The sequence below is a fragment of the Symphalangus syndactylus genome, chromosome 19 (assembly GCF_028878055.3).
Source record: "Symphalangus syndactylus isolate Jambi chromosome 19, NHGRI_mSymSyn1-v2.1_pri, whole genome shotgun sequence".
Taxonomy (NCBI): Eukaryota; Metazoa; Chordata; class Mammalia; order Primates; family Hylobatidae; genus Symphalangus; species Symphalangus syndactylus.
In genome coordinates, this window is record NC_072434.2 from 71163352 (window position 1) to 71183009 (window position 19658).

The following is a 19658-nucleotide window of genomic DNA, read 5'->3' on the forward strand; positions in this document are numbered from 1 at the left end:
ATATTATAGTTTTCAGCATACAGATTCTACACATTATTTTGTTAGACGTATACCTAAGTATTTTATGGCTTGGGGTGCTATTTATTATACATAATATTGTCTTGAAAATATCAATATCCATTTGCTCATTGCTGGTATATAGGAATATGATTGATTTTTGTGTGTTTACCTTGTATCCTGCAACCTTGCAAAGCTCGCTTGTTTTAGTTGCTTTTTTTTTTGTACAGTTCTTTTGGACTTTCTAAGTCGACAATTATGCCATCTAAAAATAGAGAAAATTTTACTTTTTCCTTTGCAATATGCATTTTTCATAAAAAGTTCTTTTTTTTTTCTTATTTCAGTGGATAGAACCTCCATTACAATGTAGAATAGGAGTGGTGAGTGGAAATATGTTTTCCTTGTACAGATTAGGAGGAAAAGAGTTAATCTTTCACCATTAAGTATAATGGCAATGCAAGTGTTCTTGCTTTTGTTTTTTGTAGAAACTCTTAGCACATTAAAGAATGTCCTTCTATCCCTAGTTTATTGGCATTATTACCATGAATGTTGCATTTTTTTTATTTTTATTTTTCGAGACGGAGTCTGGAGTCTTGCTCTATTGCCCAGGCTGGAGAGCAGTGGCGTGATGTTGGCTCACTGCAAGCTCCACCTCCCAGGTTCACGCCATTCTCCTGTCTCAGCCTCTGGAGTAGCTGGGACTACAGATGCACGCCACCACGCCTGGCGAATTTTTTTTTGTATTTTTAGTAGAGACGGGGTTTCACCGCTTTAGCCAGGAAGGTCTCGATCTCCTGACCTCATGATCCGCCCACCTCAGCCTCCCAAAGTGCTGAGATTACAGGCATGAGCCACTGCGCCCGGCCGCATTTTTTAAAACACATTTTCTGCATTTATTAATATCATATGTATTTTTTAAACTGTTGATATGATGAATTACATTGATTAATTTTCAAATCTGGAACCAGTTTTATATTCCTAGGATAAACTCCATGTGGTCATAAGTTATTATCCTTATTACATGTTGCTGGATGTGATTTGCTAATATTTTGTTAAAATTTTTTATTTCTATGTTCATGAAAGATACTGGTCTGTCATTTTCTTATAATGTGTTTGTCTGGTTTTGGTATTAGGATAGTGCTGACCTCATAAAATGGATTGGAAAGTGTTTCCTGCCTTCTACTTTCTGGAAAAATTGGTATAGAATTATATAGAGAATTATATTATTTTTTTCCTTCAATGATTAGTAGAATTTATCAGTGAAGTCATCTGGCCCTGGTGTTTTTTCTGTGGAAAGATTTTTGACATAAGTTCACTTTCTTTAATAAATACAGAACTATTCAATTCATGGATTTCTTCTTGAGTGAGTTTTGGTAGTTTGTGTCTGTGTCCATTTTATCTGAATTGTTAAATTTGTGAGCATAAAGTTGTGACTAATATATCTTTATCATTCTTTTTAGGGTTGCACTGTTATTCTTATTGATAGTCACCATAATCCATTTTAGAATATTTCACCACCCTAAAAAGAAACCCCATAACAATTAGCAGTTACTCCTCATTTCCTCACAACCCCTCAGGCCTAGGCAACCACTAATCTGCTTTCTGCCTCTATGGATTTGCTTATTCTGGACATTTAATACAAATGGAATCATACAACATATGGTCTGTTGTGTCTGGCTTCTTTCACTAGCAAAATGAGTTCTAAGTTCATCAATATTGTAGGATGTATCAACATTTCATTTCTTATAATTCCCAGATAATATTCAATTGTATGCATATACCAGTTTTATCTATCCATTCATTAATTATTAGATATTTGGGTTGTTTTCACTTTTTGGCTATTATGAATAATGCTGCTAGGAACATTTGTATACAAGTTTTTGTCTGAACATCTATTTTCATTTCTCTTGGGTATATATCTAATAGTAGAATTGCAAGATCATATGGTAATTCTGTGTTTAACCTATTCAGGAACTGCAAGACTGTTTTCCAAAGTGATTGCACCATTTTATAGTCCCACCAGCAGTGTATAAATTTGCAAGTTCTCCACATCCTGGCCAACACATTGAACTGTCTTGGCACCCTTGTCAAAAATCAATTGAACATAAATGTGAGGAATTATTTTTGGATCCTCAATTCTATCCCATAAGGATATACATTGGTATATATGTATATCCTTATGCCAGTACCACTTGATTATTGTAGCTTTGTAGTAAGTTTTGAACCAGGAAATGTAAGTCCTCCAACTTTCTTCTCTTTTCGAGATTGTCTTGGCCATTCTGGGTCTTTTTGTTTCCATGTGAATTTTAAAAACAGTTTGTCAATTTCTGCAGTGAAGCCATCTGGGATTCTGATAGAAAATAGATCAGACTTGTAAGTCAATTTGACATATATTGCCGTTTTCTAACAATATTATGTCTTCCAATCCATGAGCATGGGATATCTTTTCATTATTTAGGTCTTCTTTACTTTCTTTCAATAATGTTGTGTAGTTTTCAAAAGTAAGTTTTGCAGTTCTTTTGTTATATTTAGTTCTAACTAACAGCTTCATTTAAAGAATAATTAACCCCATTTTATCACAAATTCTTCCTACAAATACGAAAGGAGGAAATGCTTGCCTCCTGCAAGAAAGAACTGGTCTCTGCTGTCCTTGGGCCCATACTGATCTATCCAAGTCAGAGGGTCCACCCAGTACCCTCCGCAGAGTGACCCCTCATCCAGACCACAGGACACTTGGCTCACTCTCATCTTTGCTCCTGTTCTTTCCTTCTGGAGTTTCTCATAGACCTGAGCAGGGCTGGAGACTCCTCAGCCCCCAAGTGGACCCGAGCACCACTCTGCCTGCTCTATTGCTCTATCCCAGCCACACAGAGGACATCAGTGGGGCTGATAACCCCCACTCCAGTTGGTAACCCGCACTCCAGTTGGCAACAGCCCAACTGATCCACCTGCCTTGGCCTCCCAAAGTGCTGGGATTATAGGCGTGAGCCACCATGCCCAGCCCATCTTAACTTTCAAGAGAATCAGTTAAGATACAACAAACAGGCTGGGCACGGTGGCTGACACCTGTAATCCCAACATTTTGAGAGGCTAAGAGGAAAGGATCACTTGAAGCCAGGACTTCGACACCAGCCTGGGTAACATAGTGACACCCCCCATCTCAACATAAAATAATTTTTAAAAAATAGCCGGGCGTGGTGGCTCGCACCTGTATTACCAGCTATTGTGAGGCTGAGGCTGGAGAACAGCCTGAGCCTGGGAGGTTGAGGCTGCAGTGAGCCATGATTGCACCACTACACTCCAGCCTGGACAGAAAAAAAAGATACATACAACAAACAGTTGTGCTGCTGCTAGAGAATGAGAGAGGTTACTCCTTTTTTTTTGAGACAGTCTCACTTTGTTGCCCAGTCTGGGGTGCAGTGGCACAATCATGGCTCACTGCAGCCTCGACCTCCCAGGCTCAAGCAATCCCCTCACCTCAGCCTCCCAAGTAGCTAGGACTACAGGCTCACCACTAAGCTCAGATATTTTTAACTTTTTTAGAGATGGAGCTCTCACTATTTGTCCAGGCTGGTCTTGAGCTCCTGGCTTCAAATTATCCTCCCACTTCGGCCTGCTTTGGCCTCCCAAAGGTTACTCCTTCTGAGCAGAACTTTGTTTGAAAGAGGAAAACATACCACTGATATACAGTGGTTTACTATACATCTTTGGCTATAGCCTGTGATAAATTTTGTCTCACTACTATTTATCTTACTCTATTAATTTTTTCATAATGGCATTACCTAGAGGTTTGGTACCAAACTAAAAGTAACAGAAAGACCCAGTTTGGTGGGAGGAATTCCACCTCCTTCCTCCCCAATCCACCGATGGGTCTCCTTTCCAGAAACAAGGGTCCTTACTAGAGAATTCCTTGCCATCACAAACTGTTACCAACCTAGCTTTTTCCAGTTAACAATACAACCTGGGGTGTGCCCCTTCTCAGTGCCGATAGCTGCGTGATTCATTTAAGAGCTGCACAAGGTGGAGGTATGTATTTAACCAGTCCCCACAATGACACAGAGGTTGTCTTCAATCTTTTACTGTCCCAGAAAGGAGCATTCTTGTACCAATGTCATTTGACATGTGGGCCATGGTATCTGCAAATAAAAACCTGGAATGTTTTGCTGGGCCCGTGAGTACGTGCTCAAAAAAGTCCGGAATGCTGGCCGGGTGCCGTGGCTCACACCTATAATCCTGGCACTTTGGGAGGCCAAGGTGGGCGGATCACCTGAGGTCAGGAGTTTAAGACTAGCCTGGCCAACATGGTGAAACACGTCTCTACTAAAAATACAAAAAAATTAGCCGGACATGGTGGCAGGCGCCTGTAGTCCCAGCTACTCAGGAGGCTGAGGAAGGAGAATCGCTTGAACCTGAGAGGCAGAGGTTGCAGTGAGCCGAGAATGCGCCACTGCACTCCAGCCTGGGCAACACGAGCGAAACTCTGTCTCAAAACAACAGCAACAACAACAAAAATGGAATACTTATTGCCAAATTGTCCCTTACAAAAGTAGCATAGCTTTTTTAACAAGCTCATTGATGTATGTGTTGATATATTGTTCGTTATCGCTCCTTATTTCATGAGTTTTAGCATTTACAAATAGTTAGATTTGTTTTTTTATAAACAGATTTTACTAAGAATTTGTGAGCTCCATAAACAGCAAGTTACTGCCCCTGCCCGAGCCCAGGTGCTGTTCTAATCCTGACAAGGGCACTGTCATGGATCCTGGGTGGTGGGGGATGGGGTTGGTCCCAAGGTCTCACCTGCTCACTGGAGTACATGGGCTGTGGTAGGCCCTCTAAGTTCTATTTTTCCTCATTCAACTAACATTTTCCAAGTTGCCACTATGTACCAGGCCCCAGGCTGCAGCTGGGGATGCCAGGATGATGACAACTCACAGTGTGGAATAAGTGCCAAAAGAGAAGGGCTCGGGGACACGGAAGGGGAGCCCATGTCTGTCAGGAGGATTCCAGATGATTGAGTCACAAAGCAGTGACTAGAACAAAATCCTTATGCATGTACATACTTCTGATTATGAAAGCCAATTACGTTTGTTGGGAAATTTTTCAGTAAGCAAAAAACTGTAAGGTAGAAAAGAAAAACCTTTGGGAGGCCAAGACGGGTGGACCACAGGAGGTCAGGAGTTCAAGACCAGCCTGACTAACATGATGAAACCCCATCTCTAATAAAAATACAAAAAATTAGCCAGATGTGGTGGTGGGTGCCTGTAATCCTAGCTACTTGGGAGGCTGAGGCAGGAGAATCCCTTGGACCTGGGAGGCGGAGGTTGCAGTTAGCCAAGATCGTGCCACTGTACTCCAGCCTGGGCAACAAGAGCAAAACTCCGTCTCAAAAAAAAAGAAAAGAAAAGAAAAGAAAAACCACTCATTATCCCATCACTCAAACCAATCTCTGTTAATAATCTGTTTTTCTTTTAATTCTAAAACTTCAGGACTCACTGGCACATCCACTTCTAAATTCTGCATTTCTCACTGAGTGCGGCAGTGTGTGTCTGCCTGCCTGCTGCACCCCAGCAATCCTCTGATGCTATCCCCATGACTCCTGCCCAGGTCTGGCTCCTGAACTCCACGCCCACATGTCCAGCTGGCCTCAGATGTGGATGTCCCACAGCCACCTGTAACTAGATGTGGCTCAACTAAACTCATTCCGTGCTCCCCTGCCCTCCAGTCCTGCCTCTCCTCCCATGCTCCCAGCTCAGGGAGGGCCATCCCCATGCTTCTGGCCTACCAACCAGTCATTCTCGGGGCATCCAGGCCCACCCTGTTACAGTCACAGTGGAACGGCATCTGTGCAACCTCATTGGCATCTCTCCTGCTCATGGCCTTGACCTCACTTCAGGACCCCATCATCTCTCCTCTGCTTCACCTGAACTCCTCCTAATGACTCTCCTCGCATTGTCTTCCTTTCTTCTAAGCCACAGGCAGCCAGAGTGACCCCATCACATGCAAATGTGATCTCATCATGCCCCATCTTGACAGCCTCCAAGGACACCTGCTTGTCACTGCAGGAAAGTCCACGCACCTCACCCTGGCTCCCCAGGCCGTGATCCAGCCCCGACCCCTTCCCCAGATCCACAAGCGTCCTCTGCTCCCACTGCCTGGAGTGACTCCAGATGAAGCACGCTCTGGAGGTGTCTCTGTGACTTTCATGTTCTGCTCCATCCTCCAACCTCCTGGTGCCACGTCCTCTGCAAAGCCTCCCTTGAATGACCTTCTTGTCCCTCTCCTGGGTCAGGTCTCCTCTGTACTCCGTGGAGCCCCATGTTTGCCCCACCACGGCCTTCTTCACACTGCATGCCATGTGCCTGCGAACCTGACCACTGCCACGCCATGCCCTATATCTGGGTTCTAATCCTGGCTCTGACATTCACTAGCTGTGCAACCTTGGTCAAATTATTCAAACTCTCTGAGCATGTTTCCTAATTTATACACGTATTTATGATAACACTAATAGCACCCCCCTCAACTGGCTGTTGTACAGATGAAATAAAGTAACCTGTGTACAGTGGGCACCACCCTGCCCAGCACACAGGAAGCCCTCCCTAACCTTTGGTTTTGGTGATTTCTTCATCATTGCCATGGTCACTGCCTTTCTGCCAGGGCAAAGATGTAGCCAGGCTGGGAGAAGCCATGAAAGTAAGGGAGCTTTCTCTTCTCCAGGGCGTTCCTGGAGATACAGGATTGGACGTCGCTGAGCTCCTGACCCGTCTTTCTTTTCTCCGGGCACTTTGTAATGCACCTGACCGTCCAGAAGGGGGCAGCCTCTGCAGGCGGCGCCAGGCTATTTCAGACGCCTCTGTAGGCGGCCGTCTTGATCTCACTCCAGCACGTGTTCTCAGAAAGCATGACTAAAATTGGGCTTTTTTTTTTCCATTGAAATAAAAACAGGGCTGCTGTCGACAGCAAGCTGGCTCTGTAAGATACTGTTTGTCCATAATTTGCAGAAGCTATTTTTAAAATAACCCAAACACGTGTTGCCACATTGAAAGCCACAGAAATTAGCATCGCACTTTTTCCCCCCAAAACTGCTTTACTCATTCACAAGTTTGAAAAGGTAAAGGTTGGAAGTTAGAAACCGTCCAGGATGCTAGTTAGCAACAGATGCAGTTATCGACTGAATGTTTGTGCTCGCCCCTACCCCAAATTCAAATGTTGAAGCCCTAACCCCTCGTGTATTTGGAGATAGGGCCTGTGAGGAGGTGGTAAGGGTTGAATGGGTCATAAAGGTGAGGCCCTAACCCAATAGGGCTAGTTGCCTTATAAGCAGGGGAGTGTGCTCTCTGCAGTGTGAGGACGTAGTGAGAAGGTGGATGTCTGCAAGCCAGGAAGAGAGCCCTCCTTAGAAACTGAACTAGCCTGGCCTTGATCTTGGACTTCCCACCCTCCAGACCTATGAGAAAATACATTTCAGTTAAGCTGTGTTTTTATGGCAGTCCAAACAGACTGAGACAGGTGTCTGATAGCACTTTGGCCCTCTCTTGTATTATTGTTGTCATTATTACATCAACTCGTTATTTTCTTGTTTCAAAAAAACCCTGCAAGCCCTCACATCTTGCTAAAGCATGAAATCCATCTTCTCACTCCTGGTTTGCCATTCCCTTTCTCACTTGCTTGTTGAATTTGTCATCTCAGGCCCATGCATGGCACTTGAAATGCCAGGAGCAGGCCACAGCTGCTGCAGTAAAACAGCAAGAAAAATGACTTGTCCACTGTTTCAAGGTGTTTGTGGGAACTAGGATAATATTCTGTGTTTCTGTGGGAGGGCATGGGAGCCAGCCTGTGAGCTAAAGAGTAAACTTGGTTCTGCACAGTCAGTCTGCTGTGAGGAGAGAGGACTGGGGTGTGAGGGGTACCTAGGTTGTGCTCCCCTGAAGGGTTACAGGGAGCCCAGAACAAACAGTGTCTCCTTAGAGAGACCCAGGGTCCCCACCTGCATTAGTACATTTTCACACTGCTATAAAGAACTACCTAAGACTGGGTAATTTATGAAGAAAAAAAGGTTTCATTGACTCACAGTTCTGCATGGTTGGGGAGGCCTCAGGAAACTTACAATCATGGCAGAAGGCAAAGAGGAAGCAAGGCACGTCTTACATGGTGGCAGGAGAGAGAGAGTGAGGCGGGGAACTGCCAAACACTTTTAAAACATCAGGTCTTGTGGGAACTCACTTATTATCATGAGAACAACATGGGGGAAACCACCCCTATGATCCAATCACCTCCCACCAGGTCCCTCCCTCGACATCTAGTGATTACAATTAGAGATTTGACAGGGGGCGGGGGGACACAGAGTCAAACCCTATCCCCACCCCACCCCAACTCCCCCAGTCCTGCTGGAGAGCAAGTCCTGACAGTTGATCTTGGGGGCTAGAGCCAAGGGTTGCTGCAACTCAGCTGTCCATACTCCACAGGGCCTGGCCAGGTCCCCAAACCAGGACTTAGCTTGACAACAGCTGTCTCAGTAATCCCAGAATAGTGCTGGTGCCGGGGCAAACCCTGCTGCTGTGGAGACCTCCTGGACTGCTCAGGAATACGGTGCAGAGTCATGGAAAGGTTTTGAACCCTGTTTCAAAGCCTGCATCTGTTGCCTACCAGCTGTGTGATCTTAGATGAGTTACTCACCCTCTCTGTGCCTCTACTTTCTTACCTACAAAATGGGGTCGACGAAGCTGATCATAGAGTTTTTTATAAAGATTAAACTACTTAGCTTTAATCACCTGGTATGGTGCCTGGCACAAAGCAATCCTTAATTGCTACTGGTTGCCATTATTCTCAGGCAGGAGTTGGCAAACTTTCTCTGTATAGGGCCAGACGGTAAATATTTTAGGCTTTGCAGCCGCGCGGTCTCCATGACAACTACACAATTCAACTCTGCTATTATAGTACTAAAGCAGTTACAGACCAAACATAAATTAATGGCATGGCTGTTTCCAATAGACTATTTAGGAAATCAGGTGGGCCATATTTCTAAGGTGACACCTGTTCAGAAGCTGGGCGGTTAAGGGAGTGGAAAAGAGGGGGCCAGGGGCCAGGCAGGTCTCTGATGCACAGAGATGTCACACACTAGAGGGAGCAGGCGAAGGGGCCACTCGTCCATGATGTCTTACTGGGCAGGGTTATTACAAACCAGGGCCCATACACCATCTGGGCATTTACCAATGGACTTTGGAGGCTGGGGGGTGTCCGTGGGTCCCTAAATTTACATTTGAATCATTTGTGTGCATAGAATCATTTGTGTACATGCATATGAGTTGTTCTGGAGAGATTTACAGCTTCCTCTAAATTATCTAAGGTATATGTGACCCAAAAGGTGAAGAACTACCATGTTAACACAAGCAACCATCTGGACGTCAGTGAAGACCTCCCAGAGATTGTGGTGCCCTAGCAGATGTGGGGAGGAAAGGTCACAGGCCTGACCTGGCCCACAGCTGCTTAGAAGCAGGCATCTCCCAGTGCCTCTCCCAGGGTCTTCCCCTCATCATCAATTCTCAGACTGGTTCGAGGAGTGCTGTTTTGGTGTGCCCTGGTATGGAGACGGCCTACCCTCACCAACACCACTGAGCACTCCCCAGTCAACCTACCATGGCACCCCGCGGAGCTCCTTTATTCTCATCTTCTCTCCCCTCCCCATAGGACTGGGGGGTCGTCCCATGTGACCCCAGCCTCCTGCCCAATCGAGTAAAAGGGTGAAGCCCTCAGTCGAGGACATACAAGGGGCAGAGAGGACCGGCAGGGGCTGGGGACTGGATGGATGCTACCCTGCTGGTGTTTGCTGGAAAAGGTCCCATCCAAACTTAGTTTACACAACGTGCCAGACTGCAGCCACCCAGCCATGGCCGGTATGGTGCCTGTGGTCTTGGAGCCACATCACCAATGCTGCCACCACCGCAGGGACACTCTATGGGGATGTGGCATCTGTGCACAGGTTCAGGGGCCCCGTGGTTACTGGAGAGGCTGACGGTGCCACCCCAGAAATCACACCCTCTGGGAAGACTGACCACTGGGAGACAGAGCCAGCGGGAGCTGCCACAGATATTTCTATCCTTGCCTCCCCTAGGAGGACTGTCCCCAGACACGGCAGTTCATGCAGTGTCTCTGAAGACATCCTATGAGACTAAGGAGTCAGTCACACTTGCTGCCAAGCAGTGGCTACAGTGACCTGTTTCTAGGGGGCCCAGGCTAAGGCAATTGGTGCCAGCAGTGGTCCTGGAAAGGAACTGGTGACTGACCATCCAGGTATGCAAGGTCACATATGGGACAGCTGGTCTCCTTACAAAATAGACCGCAGGGCGGAATTCTGCAGTTGGATGGCCCACCCGTCTGAAGGCAATAAAGGGCTCCATTGCTGGACATTGCTTGGCACCTGCAGAGCTGGTTGCTGTGGCATCACCAACAATACCATGTAAGTGAAGGCACAAAAATCTGAAGGAAGCAGTTACCACATGCCAGCCTATGGAGAACAGGTGCAAAGGCCCTGTGGCTTTCCTCATCTGTACTCACAGCCTATCACTTCTCAGAGTGATGATAAAGAAAGGATGCAGCTGGGCGGGGTGGCTCATACCTGTAATCCCAGCACTTTGGGAGGCTGAGGTAGGAGCACTGCTTGAGGCCAGGAGTTTAAGACCAGCCTAGGCAACATGGTGAAACCCCATCTCTACAAAAAATGCAAAAAATTTAGCTGGGCATGGTGGTGCATGCCTGTGGTCCCAGCTACTGAGGAGGCTGAGATGAGAGGATCACATGGGCCCAGGAGGTGGAGGCTGGAGGCTGTAGTGAGCCGTGATCGTGCCACTGCACTCCAGCCTGGGAAACAGAGGAAGACTGCTAAAAGAAAGAAAGAAAGAAAGAGAGAGAGAGAAGAAGGAGGAGGAGGAGGAAGAGGAGGAGGAGAGAAAAAGAAGAAAGGAAGAGAGGGAGGGAGACAGAGGGAGAAAGAAAAGGAAAGAAAAGAAAAAAAGAAAAGAAAGAAAAGAAAGAAGGGAGGGAGGGAGGGAGGAAGGGAGGAAAGGAAACAAGAAAGGAGAAAGGAGAAAAAGGAAGGACCTCCACCTCCAAATAAAGAATTCTGAGTTCTGCAAATGAAGCCCCCAGCAATCCAGAGCTAGCGAGAGGCCTAAAGGAAAGTGCATGGTAGCAGATGGTGAAACCATCAAGATGTGTGGCAGGGGCTTCGCCCCCAAAGGTCTTTTCTGGACGCCCCAGCCAAGCAGCCATGAACTAGTTCTCCAGACCCTCCCTGGGCTGCTACCGCGTGCCAAGTCAGGGGCTTAGAGCCTGGGATCCGGGACAAAGATAAGACAAGCTCTCTGCCCTCCAGACACGGCTCCCCACACCCCCCGCCCCGCCAGTTAGGAGGATGACAAAATTGGTTTTCAATCAAGGCACATTCTAGATTCAAATCCTTGCTCCCCACTTAGGTCAAGTTGCTTCATCTAAACCTCAGTTTCCTCATCTGTAAAACAGAGACTATAAATCTTTGTTCAGGGAATTGATCTGGGTAAAACGAGAACTCCGATGGGCGCGTTCAGCCCCAGTCTAGCTTAGAGTAAGGCCCCAGAAGCGATCGCTGCACTGGAGACCCCCGCTACTTGGGGACAGTGCTTCTTGGTTGATGTTCTAGTCTCTGAGCTACTATTTCAAAGTTTCATGAGGGTTGAAAAGACTCGTTTTGGAGAGTGGTTTATATTCTTTACAAATTAAAATGTTACCCAATCTGACACCCACTCCCCTAACAGTCCCCATGTGGGCCCTCTAGCTTCCTGACTCCCCAGCCTGCCCCTCAGCCAGGTCTCAGGGCTGGGGGCCAGAAGGATCACATCACAGACAGCGCTGGTCTCCAAGGCTTTATTCAGGAAGGTTTGCATCTGTTTGACAGGCACTGTGCAGGGGGTTTGTAACAGTTCAGTTTTCTCCAAGGTCCCATGGGGAGAGGGGTGCAGAACAGGAAGAGAGCCTCTCTGCAGGGGCGGGGGTCCTCTCTTCCAGAACAAAAGGCACTGACGAGGTGAACACCCCAGAGCCAGAGGCTGGGTTATATACACATGGGTTGGACGGGTGCAGAGAAACTCAAAGCTAAATACAACTGAAGGATGAAAGAGTCCATCTTATGGGGCCAGGGCTGCTTCTGGGCTCTTTCTACCAAGTGGGAAAGGAAGTTCAAAACAAAGACAAAGTTTTCAAGGAGAAACAAGAGTCCAGCCTTTCGGTCTTAGTGTTCTGTGCAATTTTAAAACCCAACAAAATAAATATAACTTAAAAATGTCTTACATGACACTAAAGGCAAGCCTGGGAAAAGCAAGCAGTTGAGGAAACCTTCCGAGAATGCTAAGCAGTGCTGAATGCCAAGAACTCCCGGGCGCCCCCCGGAGGACAGGGCAAGAGGACCCAGCACCCGTTCACCTGGGCACAGGTACACAGAGTTTGTCCTGCCTGCTGGCACCTGCATTGCCAGGACCCAAGGAGTCCCTGTGGCAATGAGGGCTGGGCAGGCACGGTCTTCCAGGCTGCCAGGGCACGGGTTCTGGGAGATTCCATTTCAGAATCCATCTATCCCACTGAGACAAAGGGAAGGGCCAGATGGCAGGGAAGTGGGCGGCAGAATGGCTTGAGAGACAGAGTAGGTGTGGAAGAGAACTAGCATGGTAAATACAAAAAAAGAAAAACAAAACAGAAAACAAAAACCCTAAGTAACAGAATAACCCTAAAATGATGCTATTTCATACTACTTTCACATATTTAATGTAACCCACAGCCAAGTATTGCCAATAAGAAGCCCCATGGGCCTCCTTTAATAAGCACATTATTTGCATATTAGCACATTGTTTGCAAACAGCTGGTGTCTGCCTAAAGTGCTTGGAACATTTTGTTCTCTTAAACAGGTCCCCTGTAATTTTCGTTCATATCATGATTTGCTTTAGCAAACTTCTTTCACAGATGGAATGAGGATAATTTTTGGCCAGTCCAGTCATAGAATCTTTAAGTCTGAATTAATGATGCCCCCTGCCCTGCAAACGGCTGAAGCACAGACCAGGGTCCCTTCTAGCCCAAAAGTCACTGTAGCTCCAGAGGCCCAGAGTTGACTTTGCCTCCCAACGCCCCCGTCCTGCCTGCCTTCCAGATCACATGCTGCCACGAGGTCTCTCGTGCTCCACCGGGCGCATGTGTGACCTTTAGCAAGTCGGCCCACACAGGAGCCCACCACTGTTTTAAACAGGAGCCAGGAAGTTTAAGTGATTTCCTTTTTTAAAATCTGTACTTATACATCCTCATGTGTCCCACCCTCCACCCCCAGCAAGTGTCTGTCACACTTCCAGCACAAAAGGGGAAATGTACATGTCCCGTGGGCAGATTGACAGTTCCCCAGAGACCCTGGGGTGGTGGGGTGGGCAGTGGTTCCTCCAGGCACACACGCCTTGGTCCACAGTCTCCCTCTGTGTCCCTAGCTCCTGGACTCTCCCAGCTCCTCTACCTCTAATGGCAAAGGAGTGGGTGGCAAGCCCCAAGGAGCCTGGGGCACAGAGCTGGGGGTTTTGTTCTTAAGAAGTCACGCAAATTTTACATTCCCTTCCGTAACAGACTCACTGGCTTTCAGTTAAAATTGGGCTTAAATAGGTTCTCCACGAATCTTCAAACGCAGAGACTTCAGGAAGAGGTGCCTGGAGCATGGCCTGGCATCCACCACATACCCTGCAAGATACCCACACTACACTGGAGAAGCAGGAATCTAAGCCCTCCAGGCAGTAAGGCTTATTTCAGAGGCAATAACAAATGAGGCCAGGAGGCCACCACTGCTCTCTGGAAGCCAGAAGCCTGCCTTCTTTCTGCCTGGCGCAGACCTGAGCTCCTCCCCTATTTCTATACCTGCAAGGGACTCTGGGCCCCATGGCAGGAGCCCATGTATGCAGGCAGGGTTGACCAACTAGCACCAGGTAGGTGAGGGTCAAGAAAAACGTGTTCCTCCCTGGGGCCAGGGCCCAGAGCCTCTATAGGTCCCATCTTCCCCTGGTAGCACCCTTGGAGCACAGCATGGCAGAGTGTGCCTTCTGAACTCATGGGTTGCAATTCCAAATGGCACAGCTTCTGCTCGCTTCTTCTGGGAAGGCCTAGATCAGAGAACACAGCCAAGCTGGCTTCGGCCTTCTCCTGGCTCCTGGGTCTGGCCTGGAGCCAGCAGGTTTCCATACCAGATGGGTGGGGGGCCTTGCCTGAGCAGCCCTGGAGAGGCCACCAGGGCATCCCTGAGGCTGCTAATCGGAAGACACTTTGCTCACAGTCAACATGTGGTTCCCCGATGGTTTTGTGCCCCAACTACCAGAAAGCCCTGCTCCTAGCCAGGCACTAGGAACCCGGCCGGCCCCCTGGGCTCTCCGGTGAGGAGGCCCTGGCAGTAACAAGGCTGTGCTTGGCAGCACTCTAACAGCACTGGCCGCCAGGGGGCAGCAGGCCTCCGCAGGTGGTCGGTCCAGGCTGGCGCTTCCTAGGGGGCTCCCAGAGGCAGGGCTCATCTGGTAGGGTCCCCTCAGCAGCCAGGGACCCCCTCCAGCTCTACACCTGACCCACCTCTCGGACTGGGCATTTCTCTTCTAGTAGGTGACCCTCTCTACAAAGAGCAGTGCAACACCACCTCCAAGCCCTGAAGTTAGGAAAATGACTAGAAACTCTCATCTCCTCTTCTACAAAGTGTCTTGTAGTGCAGTTCGGGAGGGTCAGTCAGGTGTAAGTGAAGGAAAAGTTAGGAACGAGAAAGGAAGCACAGGAGGAGGAAAGGAGGCCCAGGCAGGGGCCAGGGAGGGCGTGGGCAGCTCAGGCGAGTGGGGCGTCCTGGGACATTTCAGTCAGGATGTCGATGAGGTTATTTAGCCCCGAGAGGTAGCCATCCTCCCGGTTCCCCTCCTGCCAGGGGACGTCATGCTGCAGGGTCTGGCCCTCAGGCAGGGGTGTGGTTTTCCCAAAGTCGATCATCCACACTTTGGCCTGTTCCTTCTTGTCGTGGATGAAGAGGAGGGAGCTGCCAATGACCTGAGGGGAACAGGGGGGTGAGGGGTGAGCTGAAGCCCCGGCCTCGCCCTCCCCACTGCGGACTGGGGCCTGGGTGACCGGGCGGGGAGGCTCGCTCAAGCCGGGCAGTCCGGCACCTGCAATTCCAATCCCCATTTTCAGCCAGGCAGCAGAGCCGGCCAAGAATGGCCATGCCTGGGTAGAGAGCATTGGGTTCCAGGGTCACGACCACCCTTCTGTGTGGGCAGCAGCAGGCACCCCTTCACCCCCTGCACACTTTCCACTCCTTCCCTCCCTTTCTTTCCTTCCTTCCTTCCTGCCTTCCTTCTTTTCCTTCCTTCCTTCCTTCCTTCCTGCCCTTCCCCCCTCCCTCCCTCCCTCCCTCCCTCCCTTCCTTCCTTCCTGACAGGGTCTTACTCTGTCCCCCCAGCTGGGGTGCAGTGGTGCAACCTCAGCTTACTGTAGCCTTGATCTCCTGGGCTCGAGCGATCCTCCCACCACAGCCTCCCGAGTAGTTGGGACTACAGGCATGCACCACCATGCCCGGCTAACTTTTTGTTTTTTTATTTTTGTAGAGACAGGGTTTCACTATGTTACCCAGGCTGGTCCCAAACTCCTAAGCTCAAGCCATTCTCCTGCCTCAGCCTTGGAAAGTGCTGAGATTACAGGCATGAATCACTGCACCTGGGCAAACTTTCCACTCTTTCTAGACCACAGCCAAACCTGGGGCCTCGCCCTTCCGCCTCCTAGAACCTGACTCCTCCCGAACACTCTGGAGGGAATCGGAGTGAAAGGGAAGGTGCCCAGGAGAGTCCAAACTCTCCCAGGGCAGGGGTGGAAAAGAACCCATTTCAAATGCACACAGCACCCCCACCCCAGCAGCACAATCCCCTGCAGATTCAGGGTGGACAGACCCTATAGGGCCTTCCCAGCCTGGCCCAGGGACAGTGGGCACCAAAGAGCCTGCCCCCGCCCCAGGTGAGCTCAGAGCCTCTGCATGGGAGCGAGGTGCTTTCCCAAATATGGCCACACATACCCCTGCATCACCTCAGTGGGGCCAGAGGAAGGCCGGGGGCACAGAAAGGGCTGAGGTGACATTCCAGCTTCCAGCAGTGCAGGGCAGGTGGGGCCCCTGGCGAGGCTGAGCCCAAAAAAGGGGCTTCCTCTTCCCAGGTGGAAAACAACAGACCCGAGCTGATTTGGCCTCTTTCTAGACCTTAAGCGAGACTCCAAAAAATGTAGAACAAAATGCTTTTCCAAGCAACAAAAGCAGAAGTGTTGAAGAGGGGTGGGAACGACTTTGAGACAGAGCTCTGTGGCCTGAAGTCCTCCCAGGCTCGGCCCCTGGGGTCAGGCAGCCAGGCAGCACCCCCATCCTCCAGAGACGCAGCTGGGGCAAAGGGGGCTCTGGCAGGTGGCACGAGGATGCTTCATCAAGTGGAAAGGAGAGGCCACAGGGGGAGCTGAGGGTCTGGGGGATGAGGAGAGCAAAGAACATTCTGAGAAGGACCGAACTCCCTGCTAGGGGCACAGCAAAGCCTGAGTCTCCTCTCTGGGTGTGCCACCCCCTCCTCACAGCCATCCTCTCCAGGTGCCTCGCAGGGAATGACATCCAGGAGCAAGGTAGACCATCTGCCTGAGGAGGCCTGGTGGTGTAGTTTGCAGAAAGATGCACCGCCCTGCTGGTGCCCCAGGGTTGACCCTATGAGTTTCTCCTGCTGGCTCCGCAGCCTTCTCCGTGGGCATAGGCTGAGGCTGAGGCCACCTCCATATAAGACCCCACACAAGAGGGCCTCCACAAGAGAGTCCCTACGAGAGGGGCTGCTTTCCTGAACCATCTACGCAGCTGCAGAGAGCCACAGGATCCCACTTCACACCCACCCACCCATGGGATTAGCCAGCCCCAGGACTGCAGCTGTGTGTGTGTGTGTGTGTGTGTGACTGGTAAAGGCATGCATGTTGTGTATGAGTGGGTGTGCACACAAAAATGTGTGTGGATATATGAATACATGTGTATGTTTGTATATGTATGACTTGTGTTAATGTGTTGTATGAATGTGTGTGCATGCATGTGATCGTGATTTGCATGTGTGTGAATGTATGATTTGTGAATGTGTGTGCATGTAGGATTTGAGTGTGATCTGTGAATGTGTGTGCATGTAGGGTTTACAAGTGTGATCTGTGAATGTGTGTGGTATAGGATTGATGAGTGTGGGATGTGTGAATGTGTGTGTGAATGTGTCATGTGGCTGGGGACCTGGACTCCCCATGTCAGGGCTTCATACCCCTCCAGGGAACCTGCCAACACCTCCCAGAGCCTCTCTCAGGTGTCTCAGTTCCCCACCTGCTGCCTGCTGCCCCTGCCAACCAATGTATGCAAAGTTGGGAGGTTCCAGCCCTGCCCGAGAGTGGCAACTGAAGACCTGCCTGCCCTCCTCAGGGTCTCATCTGAAGATGTAGGTGGTGGTCGGGGGGTGCCCGGCTACTCTAGCAGCTCAGAGAGCTTCTGCCCTGAGACCACGGGGTGTGTGGGATAGAAGTCCTGCCACCGCTGCCCAGAATGGACAAGACTCTGGAGCTGGAAGGACAAGGGAGGAGAACGGGGGCAATAGCCAGAGGTCTCAGGCAGGACAGCCCGTGTGGTCACCCCCAGGGAGCATTAAGACGCAGCTCCCCTGTGCAGCGAGGGGCTGGTCCCTGATGGCCTGCCTCTGGCTGCACCACCCTGAAAATGCCCGATGCCCCAGGCTTCTGGAAGGAGAAGGAGAAGGCCTGTCGGCACGCACAGCATTCTGCTCAAGAGGGCAAAAGCCCAGTATCTACCTCGTGGCACTTGAAGAAGGGAGAAACTTCTAGAGTGGTTCGAATGGCCTTCAGCCGGTCCCGATAGGCGATCTGGGAATAGAAAGAGGACCAGATTTTTAAACACTGCATGGGGAAGGGGTGGATTTTAGCCCATTTAGCTCATTAGAGTCACAGACTGTAGAAATGGCAGTGACCTTACACCCTGATCACTTATTCCAATCTCCTTATCTACAAATGAAGAAACTGCAGCCTAGAGGAGGGGTTGCAGCTGGGCTCCGCTCCCGCCCTTTCTCCCACCACCCTTTCTCCAGGAGCAGGCGGTGCCAGGAAGGGCAGTATCAGAACACCCATGCGGCCTCTAGTGGTTCCTCCCGTGAGTGTGCTTTACACCCTGAATGCCGGACATCTAGAGGCAGCTTCCTGCGAGCAGGGCTGCTATGGCGTCTTTCTCAGCATAAATGTCAGGACCTTTGACTTTTGAAAGCACAGGGTAAGAGAGAGAACCACAAATAACTCTCCCAGTGCCCTCTCCATGGAGCCCTATAAACTCGTGTCAAGCTTTGCTGGCCTTGGGGGTGCCCCATCTTCCCCAGAAGCCAGTTCTGTTGGTCTCACCCCCAGGCTGCCTTGGGAAGCCCGTCATACACAGGTACACAGAGTTCCTCAATGCCTGCTAGAAAGCAGTGACAGCTGGCAGGGCCAGCCAAGCAGCCCCCTGGAGTGTTCAGCACCAGGAACAAACCCCAGGCATAGGAGGCATGTTCCATGGTGGCCACTGCTTAGGGGCTGAGATCCTCCCCTGCAGGGGACTCAGGAATTGGAGGACTTGGGCTACGAAACAGTCAGGCGCATTCCCCCTGCCTGCAGCCTCAGAGCTTGCCGGGAGCCAAGGGAAGCCTCCCCAGCTGGAAAAGGAAGATTTCCCAGTTCCAGCTGGTACTGAGTCTCCTTGGAGAAAGGGCTGCCTGGTCCGCCCCTACTTGCTCTGCAGCTGCTGTGGACTGTTCAGAAGGTGCCATTCACAGGGGCTCCAGGGCCTGTGTCCCAGATGTGCCTGGATCTCTGACTGTCCCAGGGAGCCGTGCACTTGGAGCACAGTGGCACAATTATTCCCTGACTCAGTTGGAAGGGTCAGTGCTCTGGTCCCAGTGGGCAGAGCATCTATCCAGTCTGCGGAGCCGCTGCAGCAGCAACACATAAGACAGAACTTTGTCATGAACTTGTACAACCCACGCTCCCGGACTCGGAGACAGCTCACCAGCTCTTGCTGGCAGGGGGCAGTGTGACCTCGGGCACACAAGATGGGGACAAGCAGGTCTACCCACAGCAGGTCTGCTGTGAAGATTTGCTGCACGCTTGGCATGACACCTGGCAGGCGGTGGGCACTGTTCTCTCTCTCTCAGGGCATGGGAAATGCTCTCCGGAGCTATGGGGCCAATGGCTAAGGGAGAGTCAGTGAGTGTAAGCCAAGCTTCCCCGCCTACCTGCCGCATGCCAGAGACAAGCACATCACCTTCCTCTTCACTTTCCAAGCAGAAGCCTGGGGCCAGGATGGATCCAAACCTTCCTGGGTACTAACTTCAGTGCCCTTGACTTTTTTTTTTTTTTTTTTTTTGCCACAGAGTTTCACTCTTGTTGCCCAGGCTGAAGTGCAATGGCAAAATCTCAGCTCACTGCAACCTCTGCCTCCCGGGTTCAAGCGATTCTCCTGCCTCAGCATCCCAAGTAGCTGGAATTACAGGCATGCGCCACCATGTCCGGCTAATTTTTGTGTTTTTAGTATAGACGGAGTTTCACCATGTTGG

The 19658-nt window shown here is 49.9% G+C and overlaps 1 protein-coding gene across 2 annotated transcripts in view; it reads right to left on the reverse strand.

The window, feature by feature from the left end:
- The window catches only part of ITPKB (inositol-trisphosphate 3-kinase B), a 128705-nt gene that overhangs the window by 9091 nt on the left and 99956 nt on the right, over positions 1-19658 (reverse strand). Inside the window, exons 7-8 of one of the 2 annotated variants that reach the window (XM_055233555.2) lie at positions 17872-17943; positions 11882-15069 (exon numbers count right to left, since the gene is read on the reverse strand). In XM_055233555.2, coding sequence (XP_055089530.1) covers positions 14854-15069; positions 17872-17943 — 288 coding nt within the window. In that variant the 3' untranslated portion in view covers positions 11882-14853. Of the gene's footprint in view, positions 1-11881; positions 15070-17871; positions 17944-19658 lie in introns of those variants that run through there. The other variant, XM_063613360.1, reaches the window with a different exon arrangement.